Source organism: Gopherus flavomarginatus, chromosome 1 (genome assembly GCF_025201925.1).
Source record: "Gopherus flavomarginatus isolate rGopFla2 chromosome 1, rGopFla2.mat.asm, whole genome shotgun sequence".
Taxonomy (NCBI): Eukaryota; Metazoa; Chordata; order Testudines; family Testudinidae; genus Gopherus; species Gopherus flavomarginatus.
Genome location: NC_066617.1, coordinates 152,567,120 through 152,587,009, shown reverse-complemented (window position 1 = coordinate 152,587,009; position 19,890 = coordinate 152,567,120). Strand labels below are relative to the sequence as shown.

Sequence of the window (19,890 nt, the reverse complement as noted above, 5' to 3'; positions counted from 1 at the left end):
AGACGGTCTACCAGCACCTTCTCTGCCCTTGCTGCCAAGGGGAGACTCAATCTACTTCTATGATGGGCCCAATTCAGTCTGCCAAGCACTCCCCTCCAATACAGTGGGTGTGCCCATGGTCTCTCATGCGCTCGTTCTGCCTGAATGCTGAGCTGGGCCGTGCAGGGGCCGCTATACTCATTCTCCAACACAGCAGAATTCTCTTCCACTCAGGGAATGAGTCTGCACAATACAGGAGGAGCTCTGACCCTTCCCATCCATGCACCCAAGTTCCTGGCCATGGGGAACAAAGGAGCTGATCTGTCCATCTGCTCTATCCTGACCTAGCTGCTGCACCCCAGAGAACAAGGCTGCCATTTAAGAGTTGGGAGCCAGTTGCTGAGTGAGTCAGTGTCATTCATATACTTACAGCTCCCAGAAACCAGCTCCAGACCTGAAGTGCTGCTGGAAGGAGACCAAGAGGGAGTGGAAGAGTGTGTGCAACTGTTACGCCTGACAGGGACAGGAATAAAAGAGAGAAATAAAGAGAGAATAACTGAATCGCTGAGAGACAGACAGGTCACAGCCAGCAGGGATGAGAGATGGGGACAGACAGAGAGAGACAGTAGCAAAGTCAAATGCATTTAGGGCAGCTCTTGGTCAGGTGACTATAACTCACCTCTCACCCCCCTGCAAACACTGCTGGATTGTATCACTGCCCAGATCTCCATCTCTCCATCATTCCCCTTGCACCTGACTGTCCCCTTCCACACTTACCTACACAGCTTCTGTCAGCCTCCTCAAACCCAACAGCACACAGGCACCGGCCCATTGGCACTAGCCACTCCCCATCAGCACTGCAATGCATCCTGGGTGGGAAACCTGCTTCTTCGGCTGCGTCCTCTACACAGACCCCTGACACCTCTGTGAGCCCCTCTGAGCCTGCCAGTGTCTCTGGAAAGTGGGCCAGTCCCACCACTGTTTCTGGGCAGGTCTTGTAATATACCCGGACAGAGACCAGAGCCACACAAGCCCCAGAGTTCTGGAAAGCCAGGTAGAATCCGCGCCGAGACAGCTTCCGTATGGGGCACACTTCCACATTCAGCTGCATAACGCCTGACTCAATGTCCCGGCTTGTGAAACTCTGATCTGCTGCCACTGTGTTGACCTGAAAAGAAGAGGAAGAATCAAGATCTATGGCACCGGAAGATCTTCCTCCAAGGTTACATTTGTTATGCATCTTTCACCCCAAAGCCCCTGTGACAAAAGTGCTGATGCCTAATAGATGGGCCAGCACTCTGATCCCTGTAGCCTCAATTAGTTTCCCCAGTGACAGTTTATTGAGGAAAATAGAGGAATTATCTAATTAGATGGGGAATCTGGGTGAGTGAAGGAACTAACTGGCTCATCAGCTGACTCTCTTGATAAAAGGCAGGAAGGAAGCATTAGCAGGAGGGGAGGACAGGCCTAGCTATGCCCAGACTGAAGCTGATCCCAAGAAAAGGAGGTCTCTTTTCCTTTCAGGGCCCTGAAAAACAGGTAATAGGGATATAGATATTATAATTGCTGTTACTGCACTGCACAAGTGTTGGTGGAGGTAACTTGAATAAATTCTATGGAGTGGACACTATAAGAAGAGAGTCTGAAGGGTTGTTGCAGTGATCAAGGATCAAGTGTGGGGGAAGAAAACCTATGCCCTGTTATAGCCTTCACTGTAACTCCTTTCTCTATGGCCTCTCCGTAGCCCTGATGCTCTGGACTCCAGGATCTGCCCATCTTTGCATGTGGATGACTAAGCATGAACACATCAAACCAGTGCACTCATTCTCCATTGTTTCCCTCATTTTATATAATTCCTATGGACGTCCCCCATCTGCCTCACAAGCTTCATTTCTATTCTTTCCTCCCAGCTCTGCACTTAGCTTCTCTTCAAGAGCCATGTGACTGATTCATTATTTGTACAGCACCTAGTATAACAGGCCCTGATCTCAGTTGGCCTTTGGGCACTGCCACAGCACACTTACAAACTACAGCAAGAAGTCATTCTTCTGGGGTGGATTGTTTCTTTTTCTGTTATCAATTTGTCTACTAATAAACAGTGATAGTCTTTGGATTTGTTTAGTTGAAATTATATGTTGAATAAACTGCTGCTGACAATTCTTCATCTGTCCAGTGCTTGTGAGCAGTCCTGCATGTGCCTTTGATATTTCCCATCTGTTGATATAATCCATAGGGGACAATGGGTGTGTTTCCAGTCCCTGGCTAGATGGGCATCACTTCTGCACACAGGCTTTTGAGGCAAATCTGAAGTCATTGGGAGTTTGACACCTAACTCCCTTAGGGCTTGTCTACACTTACAGGAGGATCAATGTTGCAGCGATCGATGCAACAGCGGTCGATCTAGTGAAGACCTGCTAAATCGACTGCCGATCGCTCTCCCGTCAACTCCTGTACTCCACCTGATCGAGACGAGTAAGGAGAGTCGATGGGAGAGTGTCTCCCATTGCCGTCACGTAGTATAAGTAGATCTAAGCTACGTCAATTTGAATTATGCTATTCACGTAACTCAAATTGCGTAGCTTAGATTGACTTTTCCCTTTAGTGTAGACAAGGCCTTAGACTCCTCTTAAAACCCCAGCCTGAAACATCTCTGCAGTTAATTGGCAATCAGCTCACCAGAAACTTCAAGTGGGCTCAACTGCTATCTTTGGATGGAGCAACAGCAGATGTGAGGGGTGGGGAGTTAGGACAGCTGTTGCCGTAAAACTGGTTGTAAAGAGGTAGGTGTTAAAATTCCACAAAAAAAATTTCAAATCACTTCTGCCTCTGCCCCAAGAGGGAGGGAAAGAGGAGATGCAGGGAGTGTTGCCTAGTGAATACAAAACCGGACTGGGACTCAAGAGACCTGGATTCTATTCCCAGCTCTGCCACTGGCCTGCTGGGTGACCTTCAGCAACCCTCTTCACCACTCTGTGCCTCAGTTTCCCCATCTGTAAAATGGGAATATGATACTGTCCTTCTTTTTAAAGTGCTTTGAGATCTACTGATGAAACATGGTAGATATCAAAGAACATAAGCCATACCCACAGGATGTGGGACTCTGCTTTGGGAAACAGTAACTCTGAAAAAGATTTGGGGCTTGTGGTGGATAATCAGCTGAACATGAGCTCCCAGTGTGATGCTACGGTTAAAAGAGCTAATGTGTTCCTGGGATGCTTAAACAGGGGAATCTCGAGCAGGAGCAGAGACATTATGATACCTCTGTATTTGACATTGGTGTGACCATGACTGGTATAGTGTATACAGTTCTGTGCCAGCAAAAAGAACAAAAGTACTTGTGGCACCTTAGAGACTAACAAATTTATTTCAGCATAAGCTTTCGTGGGCTACAGCTCACTTCTTCGGATGCATAGAATGGAACACACAGACAGGAGATATTTATACATACAGAGAACATGAAAAGGTGGAAGTATGCATACCAATTGGAAGAGTCCAATCAATTGAGATGAGCTATCATCAGCAGGAGAAAAAAACCTTTGAAGTGATAATTGAGATGACTCATAGAAGATGTGAAGAGAACTTAACATAGGGAAATAGATTCAATTAGTGTAATGACCCAACCATTCCCAGTCTCTGTTTAAACCTAAGTTAATTGTATCTAATTTGCATATTAATTCGAGGTCATCAATCTATCCATGGAGTCTGTTTTTGAAGTTTTTTTGTTGTAAAATTGCCACCTTCAAGTCTATCACTGAGTGATTAGAGAGGTTGAAGTGTTCTCCCACTGGTTTTTGAATGTTATGATTCCTGATGTCAGATTTGTGTCCATTTATTCTTTTGCGTAGAGACTGTCCGGTTTGGCCAATGTACATGGCAGAGGGGCATTGCTGGCACATGATGGCATACATCACGTTGGTAGATGTGCAGGTGAAAGAGCCCCTGATGACGTGGCTGATGTGATTAGGTCCTATGATGGTGTTACTTGAATAGCTTTGTGGACAGAGCTGGCATCGGGCTTTGTTGCAAGGATAGGTTCCTGGGTTAGTGTTTATGTTGTATGGTGTGCGGTTGCCGGCGAGTATTTGCTTTAGGTTGGGAGGCTGTCTGTAAGCAAGGACTGGCCTGTCTCTCAAGATCTGTGAGAGTGAGGGATCATCTTTAAGGATAGGTTGTAGATCTTTGATGATGCGCTGGAGAGGTTTTAGTTGGGGGCTGTAGGTGATGGCTAGTGGCTTTCTGTTATTTTCTTTGTTGGGCCTGTCCTGTAGTAAGTGGCTTCTGGGTACTCTTCTGGCTCTGTCAATCTGTTTTTTCACTTCAGCAGATGGGTATTGTAGTTTTAAGAATGCTTGACAGAGATATTGTAAATGTTTATCTCTGTCTGAGGGATTGGAGCAAACACGGTTGTATCTTAGAGCTTGGCTGTAGACAATGGATCGTGTGGTGAGTCCTGGATGGAAGCTGAAGGCATGTAGGTAAGTATAGTGGTCAGTGGATTTCCGGTATAGGGTGCTGTTTATGTGACCATCGCTTATTAGCACAGTAGTGTCTAGGAAATGGACTGCTTTTGTGGATTGGTCTAGGCTCGGGTTGATGGTGGGATGGAAATTGTTAAAATCATGGTGGAATTCCTTGAGGGCTTCTTTTCCATGGGTCCAGATGTGCCCACAATTCAAGAAGGATGTTGGTAAATTGTAGAGGATTCAGAGAAGAGCCACAAGAAAGATTAAAGGATTGGAAAACCAGTTTTATAGTGATTGAGATCTTTGAGTGTATCTATTTAACCAAGAGTTAAGGAGTAACTTGATTACAGTCTATTAGGATCCACATGGGGAATAAATGTTTGATAATAGGGTCTTCATTCTAGCAGAGAAAGAGATAATATGATCCAATGACTGGAAGCTGAAACTTGACAAATTCAGACTGGAAATATGATGTAAATTGAACAGTGAGGGTAATTAATCACTGGAACAATTTATCAAGGATCTTGGTCAATCACTGACAATTTTAAAATCAAGACTGGATGTTTTTTCTAAAAGGTTTGCTCTACAAATTATTTTGGGGACGTTCAAAGGCCTGTGTTATACAGGAGGCCACAACGGTCCCTTTTGGCCTTGTAATCTATGAATAAGAGTTGGGTGATGATGATCTCCTTCTCTTTAGTACTGGAAGCCCCAATTTCCTCTTACCTATCAAAATCCCCAACTGCCTAAATCTCCAGAAAGTGAGGGCAGCGGGAATGAATAGAAAAACATGAATTTAATATCAAAATAAATAACCCAAATTAAGTTACAAGATACTTGCATTTTTCATTTTCCTGTTTAATTCAGTGCAACTTTCTGGGCTTGAGTTTACTAGAAGCTTCTGCAGAAATTTCAAGAAGAATTTATCACGATGTGTTGCTGAGAATGAAGAGGGGAGGACTGCCAAAGAATATAAGTCTATGGCTTGCCATAAAACACACTGGGCCTTGATTATGCGAGACTGTTTACAGGAAAGCTGAGAGTCTCTTCACTGGAATTCAGCTGCTTTTGGGGCAGAAGGGACAACAAGTACCATATCCAACTGAAACTGCAAGAGAAACATAGGGCGGTAGAGTGTAGTGACACAAATAAGAATTTGGTCCAACCAATGAGACCACTGCCTCCACCCTCAAAGAAAATGCCATGCACTCTTTTCTGACCAGTGATGAGAGCAGGGGATTAGGCATCAGGAGACCTATGTCCTATTTCTTTATCTGTCCTGACTTGTTTTATTACCTTGGGCAAGTCACTTGTTCTCTCTTGGTCTCAGTTTCCCTATTTGTAACATGGGGATGATGATGTTTGTTAGAACCCTTCACAGTCCTTGGATAAGTAAATGCAAAGCATTACCATCAACATTAAATATTCTCAGTCCCTCTATTCAACAACTCATTTGACAATTGGTACCTCCTGCAGCAAAGAGGGCCCTGACCATCATGCTGAGGCAGCAGCAAAAGAGCATTTCCTGTGCTCTCTATGGGACCCTTGATTTCCTTGGAGGTCTCCCATCTGGCCAGCCCATCTTGTTTAGGTTGGGGCGGAGGGATCAAAAGGATCCCCAACCCCTTTGCTACTGACCTTGGTGAACAGGGGGCGACGGAACTGGATGCCGACGTCCTGCTCTGACTCCATATAGTAGAGATTGAAGGTCTCTTTGCAGGTCACTACCTCACCCTTGAAGCTCTTGCAGTCACGTACAGTGAATTTTAGCTCCACGTAGATGCGGGAGGCTGCCTCACCCCGGTAGATCCAGTTGGTCCGGAGCCAGTGATCAGTGTCGCCCTCTGAGAGCACGCTGCAGTCCTGGTACATGTAGATGGGGGTACTGTTTATCATCTGCTGCACCTCGCTCCACTGCTCCCAGGGGGAAAAGAAAAGAAATGAAAACACACACAAACAAACTCATGTTATACAGAGAAGAGACATATGACACTTAAATATGCAATAAAACAGACCCACAAAATCCAAGTCTCTGCAGACTTGGGACTCAGATCCTGAGCAACCTCAAGGCCTTGAACAATGAACAAAATCTGCTTCTGGTTCAGGCTCTGAGCCTGCCTTAACACTGTGAGCATGGAGCAATAAATATGACCTGCAATCCGGGTCTGACTCAGGTCTAGCTGACAATGACTCACCACTTCCCCTGAACATGGGCTCCTGGTGCAATGCTATGGCCAAAAGGGCTAATGTGATCCTTGGATGTATAAGTAGGAGAATCTCAAGTAGGAGTAGGGAGGTTATATTACCGCTGTATTTGGCACTGGTGCAATCACTGCTGGAATGCTGTGTCCAGTTCTGGTGTCCACAGTTCAAGAAGGATGTTGATAAATTGGAGAGGGTTTAGAGAAAAGCCATGAGAATTATTAAAGGATTAAACAATATGCCTTCTAGTGAGAGATTGAGCTCCTGGAGTCTATTTAGCTAAACAAAGAGAAGGTTAATGAATAATGATCACAGTCTAAAAGTACCTACAGATGGACAAATATTTGATAATGGGCTCTTCGATCTAGCATAGAAAGGTGTAACATGATCCTGTGGCTGGAAGTTGAAGCATGAAAAATTCAGACAGGAAATAAAACACCAAATTTTAGCAATGAAGGTAATCACCTTTGGAATAATATGGAATACATCTGTGGTGTAATCTCCATCACTGGCAATTTGTAAACCAAGACTGGGTATTGGCTATGTCTACACAACAAGTTAGGGGTGTGATAACCCTGCTTATGTACACATCTTCATGCTGGCTCTCATTTAGTTAGCATGAGTATAAATAGCAGTGTAGTTGTGGCAGCATGGGTAGCGACTGCACGGTGCCAAGTACAAACCTGACTGAAACCTATGGGTATGTAGTGAGTATGTCTAGGGCCTCCCATCTGCCCCTGAAAATTGTATCAGACTCCAGCGTATCCCCCCTCGATAAAGGCAACAGCAGCTTGGAGAGTAGAGTGGGTGAGGACATGGGTCTGTCACAGAATCTCATTGTGGGAGGGTCAATCACAGGGCTTTCTTTCTTAATCCTAGTCTAAAATAACCCATTTAAAGTATATGGTTACTCCTTGTGCATGGAAACACACAGCTGCCACACCATTCAGTTAGCGTCTGGGCTGACAGCTAGATCATGGGGAATTTTAAAGTAAATAAGCATTTTCTATGCTGCAAAAGAAAGCAAAAGATTTACTGGATGGTTTATTAATTGTGTAAATCTGTCAGTGACAATCTAGACTAATGTGTTTAGTTGCGGTCTTGTAGAAACACTCTCCTCTTGCTTATTGTTTTTCATAAATATGTTTCAATTCTTTTAAGGAAACTGGAAGACTGCTTACATAAATGATTAATGTTTAACCCTTTCAGCCAGCATGGTGCTGCAATGGCACCTATCTGATGAACATCTGGAAACACAGGCAGAGACAAGAGACCCCATAATAAAGAGATGGTTTGGGGACAGTTTTCATACAGCAGGCAGCACAGGAGGGGTTGGCGAACCATTATTTCTTCAGGAGGAAGTTATACTTTGGTAACAGATACATATTACCTGCAGCAAAGTCTTATCTGAAAGACAAAGATTCTGCTGCTGCTGCTGAAACTTGCACAGCCTTATTATACCCAGGGACCTAATTTGGCTCTCATTTCCACTGATGTAACTCCATCAATTTCAGGGGAATCATTCCTGATTTACACTGGTGGAATAAAGCTCAGATTCAGCATTATGTTGGCTATTTGAAAGCCACCTTTCCACAGGAAATCATACATTATTTATTCTGATAGTCTGCAGCAGCTATGGGTAGCTCCTTCCTTTGGTCTGGTCTACACTACAGACCTATATCGGTATAACTACATCACTCAGATGTGTGAAAAATCCACACCCCCTGAAAAACGCACTTATACCCACCTAACATCCAGCGCAGATAGCGCTATGTCAGCAGGAGAGCTTCTCCCATCGACATAGTTAATCCACCTCCCTGAGAGGAGGTAGATATGTCGGTGGGAGAAGCTGTCCGATCAACTTACAACACCTTCATGAAAGCACTAAGGCAGTGCAGCTGCATCACTGCAGAGTTTTAAGTGTAGACTTTCCCTTAGTCCTGTTTATAGAATCAGAGAATCAGAGAATATCAGAGTTGACCTATCCCCAACTAAATCATCCCAATCTGACTTTAAAAAACCTCTAAGGAAGGAGATTCCACCTCCCTAGGTAACCCATTCCAGTGCTTCACCAACCTCCTAGTGAAAAAGTTTTTCCTAATATCCAACCTAAACCTCTCCCACTGCAACTTCAGACCATTGTTCCTTGTTCTGTCATCTGCTACCACTGAGAATAGCCAAGCTCCATCTTCTTTGGAACCCCCTTTCAGGTAGTTGAAAGCAGCTATCAAATCCCTCCCCCCCCCCATTCTTCTCTTCTGCAGACTAAACAATCTCAGACTTTCCTCATAAGTCATGTGCTCCAGCCCCCTAATCATTTTTGTTGCCCTCTGCTGAACTCTTTCCAATTTTTCCACATCCTTCTTGTAGTGCGGGGCCCAAAACTGGCCACAGTACTCCAGATGAGGCCTCACCAATGTTGAATAGAGGGGAATGATCATGTCCCTCGATCTGCTGGCAATGCTCCTACTTATACAGCCCAAAATGCCACTAGCCTTCTTGGCAACAAGGGCACACCGTTGACTCATATCCAGCTTCCCATCCACTGTAACCCCTAGATCCTTTTCTGCAGAACTGCTGGCTAGCCGCCCGGTCCCTAGTTTGTAGCAGTCCATGGGATTCTTCCGTCCTAAGTGCAGGACTCTGCACTTGTCCTTGTTGAACCTCATCAGGTTTATTTTGGCCCAATCCTCTAATTTATCTAGGTCCTTCTGGACCCTATCCCTACCCTCCGTCATTTCTACCACTCCTCCCAGTTTAGTGTCAGCTGCAAACTTGCTGATGGTGCAATCCACACCATCCTCCAAATCATTAATGAAGATATTGAACAAAACCGGCCCCAGGACCGACCCTTGGGGCACTCCGCTTGATACCAGCTGCCAACTAGACATGGAGCCATTGATTATTACCTGTTGAGCCCGACGATCTAGCCAGCTTTCTATCCACCTTATAATCCATTCATCCAGTCCACACATCTTTAACTTGAGGGCAAGAATACTGTGGGAGACTGTATCAAAAGCTTTGCTAAAGTCAAGGAATAACACGTCCACTGCTTTCACTTCATCCACAGAGGGAGTTATCTCATCATAGAAGGCAATTAGGTTAGTCAGGCCGTTGGTGAATCCATGCTGACTGTTCCTGATCACTTTCCTCTCCTCTAACTGCTTCAGAATTGATTCCCTGCGGACCTGCTTCATGATTTTTCCAGGGACTGAGGTGAGGCTGACTGGCCTGTAGTTCCCTGGATCCTCCTTCTTCCCTTTTTAAAAGATGGGCATGACATTAGCCTTTTTCCATTCATCCGGGACCTCCCCGCATCGTCATGGGTTTTCAGAGATAATGGCCAATGGCTCTGTAATCACACTCCCGGATGCAGTGCATCCGGTCCCATGGACTTATGCTCGTCCAGCTTTTCTAAATAGTCCTGACCCAGTTCTTTCTCCATAGAGGGCTGGTCACTTCCTCCCCATGCTGTGCTGCCCAGTGCAGCAGTCTGGGAGCTGACCTTGTTCATGAAGACAGAGGCAAAAAAAAGCATTGAGTACGTTAGCTTTTTCCACATCCTCTGTCACTGGGTTGCCTCTCTCATTTAGTAAGGAGCCCACACTTTCCCTGACCTTCTTGTTGCAAACGTTCCCGTAAAAACCCTTCTTGTTACTCTTAACATCCTTTGCTAGCTGCAATTCCAACTGTGATTTGGCCTTCCTGATTTCACTCCTGCATGCCTGAGCAATATTTTTATACTCCTCCCTGACCATTTGTCCAATCTTCCACTTCTTGTAGGCTTCTTTTTTGTGTTTAAGATCAGCAAGGATTTCACTGTTATGTCCCTTGTCTGTGAAGTGTTCAGTGAGCTGCTGCTGTTTGTGTGGGAATTTACCAGGAATCAACCAATCGCTAAGGCTGAGAGTTTGTCACAGTGACTGTTTCTCACTGGCACAAACTAGTCATGTTCCCTGCCATAGAGGTCCAGGAGCAACCATGGGTACCACAGGGCTGTGTTTTAGCAATACAGAGACTAAGAATGGATGAAAAGTAGGTTGAGGGATCAAGGTAGTGGGAGTGGGGAAAGAGGAAGACCATAAAGGTTAAATAACTGCAAACCTGACTCATAGACTTTAAGGCCAGAAGGGACCATTATGATCATCTAGTCTGACCTCCTGCACAGTGCAGGCCACAGAATCTCACCCACCCAATCCTGTAACAAACTCCTAACCTATGTCTGAATTATTGAAGTCCTCAAATCGAGGTTTGAAGACCTCAAGGTGCAGAGAATCCTCCAGCAAGTGATCTGTGCCTCATGCTGCAGAGGAAGGCGAAAAACCTCCAGGGCCTCTGCCAATCTGCCCTCGAGGAAAATTCCTTCCCGACCCCAAAAATGGTGATCAGTTAAACCCTGAGCATGTCGGCAAGACTCACCAGCCAGCACCCAGGAAAGAATTCTCTGTAGTAACTCAGATCCCATTCCATCTAACATCTCATCACAGACCACTGGGCATACTTACTGCTGATAATCAAAGATCAATTGCCAAATTAATGGCCAAAATTAGGCTATTCCATCATACCATCCTCTCCATAAACTTATCAAGCTTAGTCTTGAAGACAGATATGTCTTTTGCCCCCACTACTCCCCTTGGAAGGCTGTTCCAGAACTTCACTCCTCTAATGGTTAGAAACCTTCATCTAATTTCAAGTCTAAACTTCCTAGTGTCCAGTTTATATCCATTTGTTCTTGTGTCCACATTGGTACTAAGCTTAAATAATTCCTCTCCCTCCCTAATATTTATCCCTTTGATATATTTATAAAGAGCAATCATATCCCCCCTCAACCTTCTTTTGGTTAGGCTAAACAAGCCAAGCTCTTTGAGTCTCCTTTCATAAGACAGGCTTTCCATTCCTCGGATCATCCTAGTAGCCCATCTCTGAACCAGGGCCACCCGGGGGGGGGGGGGGGGAGAGGGGGGGCAGCAGGGCAATTTGCCCCAGGCCCCACAGGGGACCCACAAAAGTTTTTCAGGGGCACTGGAACAGGGCCCTTCACTCACTCTGGGGCCTCCGGAAAACTGTTGCGGGGCCTGGGCCCTCGGAGCTTCTTCTGCTCTGGGTCTTCGGCGGCAGGGGGTCCTTCCACTCTGGGGCAGAAGAAAACCCCGCTGCCGAATTACCGCTGAAGACCCAACTCTTCGGCAGCGGGTCCCACTTCGGCGGTAATTCGGCCGCGGGTCTTCGGGGCACTTCAGTGGCAGGTTCCAGAGCACAAGGACCCCCCCGCTGCTGAATTACTGCCGAAGCGGGGGCCCCACAACCCCCAAGGCCCCAGGCCCCCTGAATCCTCTGGGCGGCCCTGCTCTGAACCTGTTCCAGATTGAATTCATCCTTTTTAAACATGGGAGACCAGAACTGCACACAGTATTCCAGATGAGGTCTCACTAGTGACATTGAAAGAGACAGAAGAAACTGAAGCTGGAATATTTTGATGGCGCAAGAAAATGAAGAATAAAGAGAAACAGGAAAGCCCAGGGAGAGGCAATAACTATAATGTCATATATCAGAGGGGTAACTGTGTCAGTCTGGATCTGCAAAAAGCAGCAGAGTCCTGTGGCACCTTATAAACTAACAGATGTATAGGAGCATGAACTTTAGCATCCAACGAAGTGGGTATTCACCCACGAAAGCTCATGCTCCAATACATCTGTTAGTCTATAAGGTGCCACAGGACTCTTTGCTGCTTTTCATAATGTCATACACCATTTGAGGCAAACACACTGAGAATGGTATAGATTTGAACTTAACTCTGGAGACATGATGAGGTAGAGGATGGGGATGGGTGGGTGGATGGGAGACATGGGAACATTGTGATGTATTTTTCAAGTTCATTACACTGAAACAGGCTTTTGGAAGGTTTTCTGTATGCAGCAGGGGTTGGCAATCTATGCCATGTGTGCCAAAGGTGGCATGTGAGCCAATTTTAAACAGCACGCTGCTGCCTGCTGGAGCAACGTGCCATTAAAAATCCTGCCCAGCCCAGCCCGCTCTTCTCCACCCTCCGCCTGCCCCCCACAGGGGAAGGGGTCAGAAGCATGGGTGTGTGCACAGGGTGTGCTGGGTGTGCCCAGGCACACCCTAATGCAGGGGTGGGCAAATGGCCCACTCTCCTGGCGCAGCAAGCCGCGGGGTCCACGCTCCCAGGCTGGAGCGCCCAGCTGAGCGCAGCAAGTCGCCAGCCCCTCCCCTGCCATTCCCCCTCCCCTGGAGCCATGCCACCGCATGTGCAGAGCTCTGGGGGCTGGGGTTGCACGCTCCCGTGGGCAGTGTTTGGCTCCACGGGGAGGCAGACACGCTCCCCCCTCCCCTGGAGCCATGCCATCGCGTGCACAGTGCTCTGAGGGGCGGGGGTGCCTGCTCCTATGGGGCAGCGTGTCTGCTTTTGCGCGGAGCAGAACATGCTGCTAGGAGCCTCATGGTAAGGGGTCCAGGGCCAGGAGGGTTGGATAAGGGGCGGGGTAGTCAGGGGTCAGGGAGGGTTGGATAGGGGGTGGGATCCAGGGCAGGGTGGTTAGGGGCAGGGGGTCTCTGGAGGGGCCAGTCAGGGAGCAGGGGAGGGTTGGATGGGGCATGAGAGTCCTGAGGTTTGCAGAGAAGAAGTGGGGGCAGGGCCTTGGGAAGCGGGGTAGTGGGTGGAATAGGGGCATATCCCCCCAGCCCTCTGCCCTGACCCCCCCTCACACACACCCAGCCCTCTGCCCTGAACCCTGTGCTCCATATACCCTCCAGGCCCCTGCCCTGAGCCATGTACCCTCCTCATACACATCCAGCCCTCTGCTTGACTGCTTCACTGTCCCCCCAATCCCAGCCCTGACTCTGGCACCCCCACACATATCCAGCGCACCCTGCCCTGACTCTTGCACCCCCCACCACACACCCTGACTCTTGCACCCCCCACATCCCCACCCCCACCCTGAGCACCAAACAGGGGCTCCTGCACACACAGCCTCACATTCCCACCTGCACCCCTCACACCAAATGGGAGCTGCCCACACCCAAACCTCCTGCCCCAACCCTGAGCCTCCTCCCTCATTCTAGCTCCTGGCCAGACCCTTCACCCCCAGCCCTGTGCTCAGTGCACTCTCACCCTCAGCTTAGTGCAGAGAGAGGAAGAGAATGGGTCAGAACCAGGGAGAAGGTAGGTACCTACTGTATGTGGGCAGGGCCGGGACCCCAGACCAGCAACGGGGTGAGCAGGTCTGGCAGCCAGGATCCCAGCTGGCAGGAGCCGGTGGCTGGAACCCCTGAGCAGCAGTGGGCTGAGCCACTCAGGCCACTGCTGGTCTGGGGTCCCAGCTGCCAGCCCCGCACAACCCGCTGTAAGTCTGGGGTTCTGGCTGCTGGACCCTTGCCAGCTGGGGTCCCAGCCACAGGCCCTGCTCAGCCTGCTGCTGGCCTAGGTGAACAGAACCCCAGAGCAGCAGCGGGCTGAGTGGGCCGGCGACCTAAGATCAACATTTTAATTTAATTTTAAACGAAGCTTCTTAAACATTTTGAAAACCTTGTTTATTTTACAATACAACATTAATTTAGTTATATAATATATAGACTTATAGAGAGAGACCTAAAAAACATTAAAATGTATTACCGGCACGCAAAACCTTAAATTAAAGTGAATAAATGAAGACTCGGCACACCACTTCTGAAAGGTTGCCGACCTCTAGTAAACAGTATGGCTGTATGCCTGCATGCGTCTGTTGGAAAATACATGAGTATGCTTTATAAAGGAGGTCAGAGTAGATGATCACAATGGTCTCTATTAGCCGAGGAATCTCTGAATATGAGGCCCAGCAACTGCGCTGCACTGTTTGCCACAGGCAAGGTATTTAAGTACAGCATTTCAGATGAGTACCATAAGATGGCTTAGTGATTCTGCATACATGTTTGAGGGAAGGGAAGGGTGGCAGTGGCTGGAAAGGTTAAAAAAGATATGTTCTAAAGCACAGGAAGTTAGTTACAAGGATAAGTGAAGAAAGGCCATGGTCCAGCTACAGACAACACTCAGCTAAAATGAGATCTATGTAAAGACTCCCATGGACTGGATGACAGTCCCGTGGAAGATGCTTGGGGGGAGGGGGAAGGGGGCTTCAGTGACAAATATGCTTGGGAAATTCCAAAACTTTCTATTGTAGCCCAAATGTCAAGTGTACCCCAAAGGGAACAGTTTCAAATATGACTTAGGCCCTTAGGTGCTTTTGAAAATTTTACCCAAAGTTTGGGACAAAACTACCGAGTTCTCGCCATCTGCAAACAAATAACAATGAAACTGGCAACAGACCCTACACAAGTTAGACCTGATAGATAAAGCAAAGCAGAATGAAGCCATCACCTATTAACACCCACGATTTTCCCCATTAATCAGTTCAACATTTAAATTCAGCGAACTGTGAAGTATGCAACATTGATTAAAGGGTTAATCAGCTCACTAGTTGCTAGGCAGCAGTGTCATGTCCTTGGAACATCAGCAGCCAATCAGAGTTTGTGCCTCTGATGCAATACTTATTAATTCAATGTCCTTGCAGAATTGTGTGGGTGAAATTTGGCTCAATCACTCTAAACTACTTGCCCTTCCAGCTTGCCTGCTGGTGGTATTGAATTAATCTCCTCTAATACAGTTGTTATCTTTCCATTTCATCTCCACACTCTTTACCATTGCTCCAATCACCATAGGTTGGCAATGAGGAAAAGAATTGATGTTGCTTTAGGAAGAGAGGGAAAAACAGAGAAAGGACCATTTTAGCAGTGAGTCTAGATCATGCTTTTGTGATCCTACAGAGAGCATTAGAGCTCATGAGAAGCATTTAAGAGTTTTTAGAAGCAAGGCCGAGATTTTCAAGACAGCATCCTAACATTAGGGACCTGGTTTTCAAAGAGGGCTAAGCACCTTACCCACTCCACCTGGGATCAAAAGAAGTGATTGGGTACTCCATACTTTTGAAAAATCAGCCCTCTTATTTAGGCACCTACCTTTAGACTCCTAATTAAGCAAGTCTTGGCTAAATAACTTAAGAACAATGCAGAAAGAGAGCCAAGTTCTTGCCATTGTTGTGCCCAAAGGCATTTGGTCAGCTAAAGGACAAATCCAGGATAAACCAGGTTTAATGTTACCATCAGAGTGCTAAGTGAATGAATAGCTCTTAAGATAGCTATTTTAGCAAAAGTACCATTAGTGCCCATAGACAGGCAGAAGCAGCACAACAGGCTTGGGCTTCCCTGGGCAAGTGTGATTTTACGTCAGGAGAATCGCCGCGAGGTAAATTTGTTCAGGGGATTATTAGCAGTGAGCTGAGCAGTAAATCAGCAAAGGCAGCCTTTGGAGAAGACTGGTCTTGAATCTGAACTCTGGCCATTGTGAATAATTGGGAGAGCCTTAGACACGGTATTTAATGATTTAACTTTGATCACTGGAAATTTTTAAATGGAGAATGGATGTTTTTCTAAAAAAAATATGGCTCTAGCCTAGTTCAGAGAGGAATTAATTCAGGGAAGTCCTATGGCCTGTGTTATACAGGAGGTCAAACTAGATCAGGGGTTCTCAAACTGGGGGTCAGGACCCCGAATGGTTTGCATCCAGCATTTATAATGGTGTTAAATATATCAAAAAGTGTTTTTAATTTATAAGGGAGGGTTGCACTCAGAGGCTTGCTGTGTGAAAGGGATTACCAGTACAAAAGTTTGAAAACTTCTGAACTAGATGATCACAGAGGTCTCTTCTGGCCTTAGTATCTACGAACTGCATAATACTGCTCTACACAGGCATACTGAAAATTCTGATCATAGAGCAACATGGAGCCAGAAAGTAAGACTTGTAAAGAGATCAGCCCTTTGTTTTCACTGACTGAGGACTAGCACTGGATATATTCAGATTTAAAGACATTCTAGAACTGGTATGATCACAGTGGAGGCAGATCAAGAATGGATGTGGAATTAGGATCACCCTTCAAAACATGGGAGTCAGCAGGTCATGGCCCAGATATGGGGCCAGAGTGGCATAATGCCATTAAGGGGAATTTAGGGCACTATTCTCAAGCTCTGCAGCCCACAATATTCTAAGAGAAGTTAGACAGTTTGCTTTCTGACAGTTCTCTACATTCCCAAAAGCCCACAACATGATCTGTGGAGACCGGGGGTGGGGGGAGGGGAGGTAGGGGGGGAGAAAGACTGGTATGGGAACTACATAAGCACAAGTTGTACAGACTGTGTGCAAAAAATTATATCTGGGCGGTGCCCACAAAGGCATAAAGAGCCAAATGGAAACAGACACTGGAAATTTTGTTGCCATTTTAAAAAAATTTGCAAAATGGTATGTGCAGAAAATGTAAATTGTGTCCTGAGCTCTAGGGTCAGGTAAAGCTATAAACAAACACTCTTAGAAAGAGGCAGTGCTTAATTAGCCCCGGTACCACTGGGCTTGCTGCATCAGTTCTGAGTGTAAAAAAATGCTTGAGCCACAGCACTTCTTTCATTATAAATTAAGCCCCGGAAAGAGGCAAAGGCTCTGTTCTATTTGGCAAAAATAGAATTGAGAAACCAAATTTCTATCAGACTTGATAATGGACTCAACACTGTTAACTGCCTAGGGAGAGGTCTAGATGAACAATGATAACTTATCTAATAGGTCATAGCCCAAGCCCAACGAGTTGTCATGACAAGTCTGAGTTCTCTCAGATCATCTTGACTTTGACCTACAATGTCCCTCACCACCTTCCCACATGATCTCTGTCTCTCTCACACACACATCTACCCCTGCTACATAGATCCACTTTGGCCTACTTTGCAGGCAAAGATCAACCTCCCATCCCCATCAAAAAACCCCAACACGCCTCAGAGAGGAGAAAGAGCCTTGCATACATATCCCACTATGTGCCTTGGTGGCTTCAGAGCCTGAGCGCCAGCCTGAGCCACAATGTCTAAGCAACATTTACACAGCTGTTTTTGACTTAATAGTAATTATTCACAGTGAAACAGTCACTGGGTCAGAGAGAGACTGTGACTCTGTAGTCCAGTAGTTAGGGGACCCACCTGGGAGGTGGGAGACCCCATGTTCATTCCGCCTTCTCTAATCATATTTTAATTATTTAACCATGGTGGAACTTTAACAGAAGAGATCAAGGAAATCCCATATCAGAATATCCCATAGCTCAGTGGTTAAAGCACTTGCCTCAAAGGTAGGAGACCCATGTTTCAAATCCTCTCTCTCCCTCAGGCAGAGGGAGGAATTGAACCCAGATCTCCCACATTCCAGGTGAGTGCGCTAACCTCTGGGATAAAAACTATAAAGTGAGCAGCAGTGCCTCCTGCTGGTGAATTTTGAATGGGACCTGAGCCAGTAGGCAGCACCTCATCAGAACAGACCTCATATGCAAGATGGGCATGTTTTCCCCTGGTTCACGGACTGCTCTGGGGATCAGAGGGGAGATAGGCGTTCAGATGGCTAAAGTGAGGCAGCATTACGCATGCCCAGAGGCAAAAACTTAGGCGCCAGGGGAACTTTTACCCTGAAAAGTTAGGTGCCAAGTGAATTTAGGGACCTACTGGTTCAGCAGGACTAGCCTAAAAGTGGGTCTTAGGCACCTAACCCTAGATTTAGGACCTAACTCTGAGTACCTTTGTGGATCAGCATCCAAGAGGCATTTGTTCACTCTTGCTTTTTCCATCATTTAGACTAGGAGCAAGAGGATATTTTTCCATTTGGTTGTGGGAAAGGTCTCTAATGGACTTGGCCACCACAATGACCAGTGCAAGTTAAATAAAAAGGTCACCCTATGGTGCAACTAGTGCATTAGCAGTTTATGTCTTCACTATGGACCAGCGATCTGAAAGGAGCTAGTGTTCTTGTTATGGTAGTAAGATGGAAGCCTGGAAGTAATACTAGGTAAGTGGTGCCAGGCTGGAGCTCGGATCCCACACCCCTCCTCCACCCAACTCCCTGCCCTGAGCCCCTGCTGCATCCTGCATGCCTCCTGTACCCCCTGGTGACAGGGAAGGGGCAGTGTTGGGGTGGGGACTTTGGGGAAGGGGGTGGAAAGGGGCAGGGAAGGGGTGGGAAGAAGCAGGGCAGGGGCAGGGCCTCATGGAAGGGGTGGAGTGGGGGCAGAGCCTGGGGCAGTGAGGGTAGGAGTGTCAGTGATGCAGCCCTCAGGCCAATGGACTAGACCTCATATGGCCCTTGTGGTCATTTGAGTTTGAGACCCCTGGTGTAGCCTATGTCAGGAACAGGTTCAACGCTGAAGGAATTAACCACAGAAATCCAACCCTGAAGCTATTAGCAATATCTACAGTTAGCCAGCTGTGACTGTTCTAGGATTTGTAAGCTACTATGGAAAACTCATTTTCACATGTGGCTGCTCTGGTACAACATGACTGACTCAATACCAAGTGTACATCCTGAGATCTGGTATTCCTGTGGCCAAAGCGGAACACGGAAAGTCTTGTGTGCCCATGTGTTAGAGCATTTTACCTCCACTTTGCCTGTAATTTCAGTTTATGATACCTCTCCTGTTGGAGTGGTACTGGGTGCAGCATGTGGACTAATGAAATTCCACACGCGCACTACATAAGAGTTCACTTACAGCCTATCAGACACAGCCTCAAAAGAAGCACATTCTTCAGGGCAAAGGGTTTCCATGGTGTGTCTCATACAGGGTCAGGCACATTGTCAGCAATTACAAAAGAAAGCAAACACTTTCCAGTACACTTGGAAGAATACAGAGCAGGAGAAGACAGAGGAGTCTGGTTATACAGGAAGTTTAGTGAAATGTGCCATTACAGAGCACTAGCGAGAAGCACGTTGCACAAATATCCATAAAGGGGTTAATCACCTCTCAGAAATTGCTAGACAACATTGTCATCTCCTTTTTTGTACAGGATTAGCTACTGAAATTCTGTGCCAATGGTGAAACACAGTATCCTTGCAGGAGTGCCACTGCAGCTCTTTTCTTCATAGCAATGGATTAATTAGATGATAACTTGAGCGCTTCTTGTTTATGGGGTAATGACTGTATCCTGGGCTTCTAAGTTCATCTCCAAAGTTAGTTAGCCCAAGACACAATAATTACCAATTTACCAGAGAGAACTCAAGTTATGGCTCTTTCATCCACTCCCAACTTGTGCTTCTGTCAATCCTCCTCTCATCCCTACAGTGAGTACCTTAGTGTAGAGAGAATTCTCCCCTCTTGCCTCCCCAGCCCATGGCAAAGGC

General features: G+C 46.6%; 1 protein-coding gene across 3 annotated transcripts in view; it reads right to left on the bottom strand.

The window, feature by feature from the left end:
* EPHA1 (EPH receptor A1) overlaps positions 1 to 19,890 on the bottom strand; it is a 71,708-nt gene that overhangs the window by 36,244 nt on the left and 15,574 nt on the right. For 2 of the 3 annotated variants that reach the window (XM_050943424.1, XM_050943441.1), the window contains exons 3-4: positions 6,081 to 6,356; positions 757 to 1,147 (exon numbers count right to left, since the gene is read on the bottom strand). In XM_050943424.1, the coding sequence (XP_050799381.1) occupies positions 757 to 1,147; positions 6,081 to 6,356 (667 nt within the window). Of the gene's footprint in view, positions 1 to 756; positions 1,148 to 5,283; positions 5,551 to 6,080; positions 6,357 to 19,890 lie in introns of those variants that run through there. The other variant, XM_050943431.1, reaches the window with a different exon arrangement.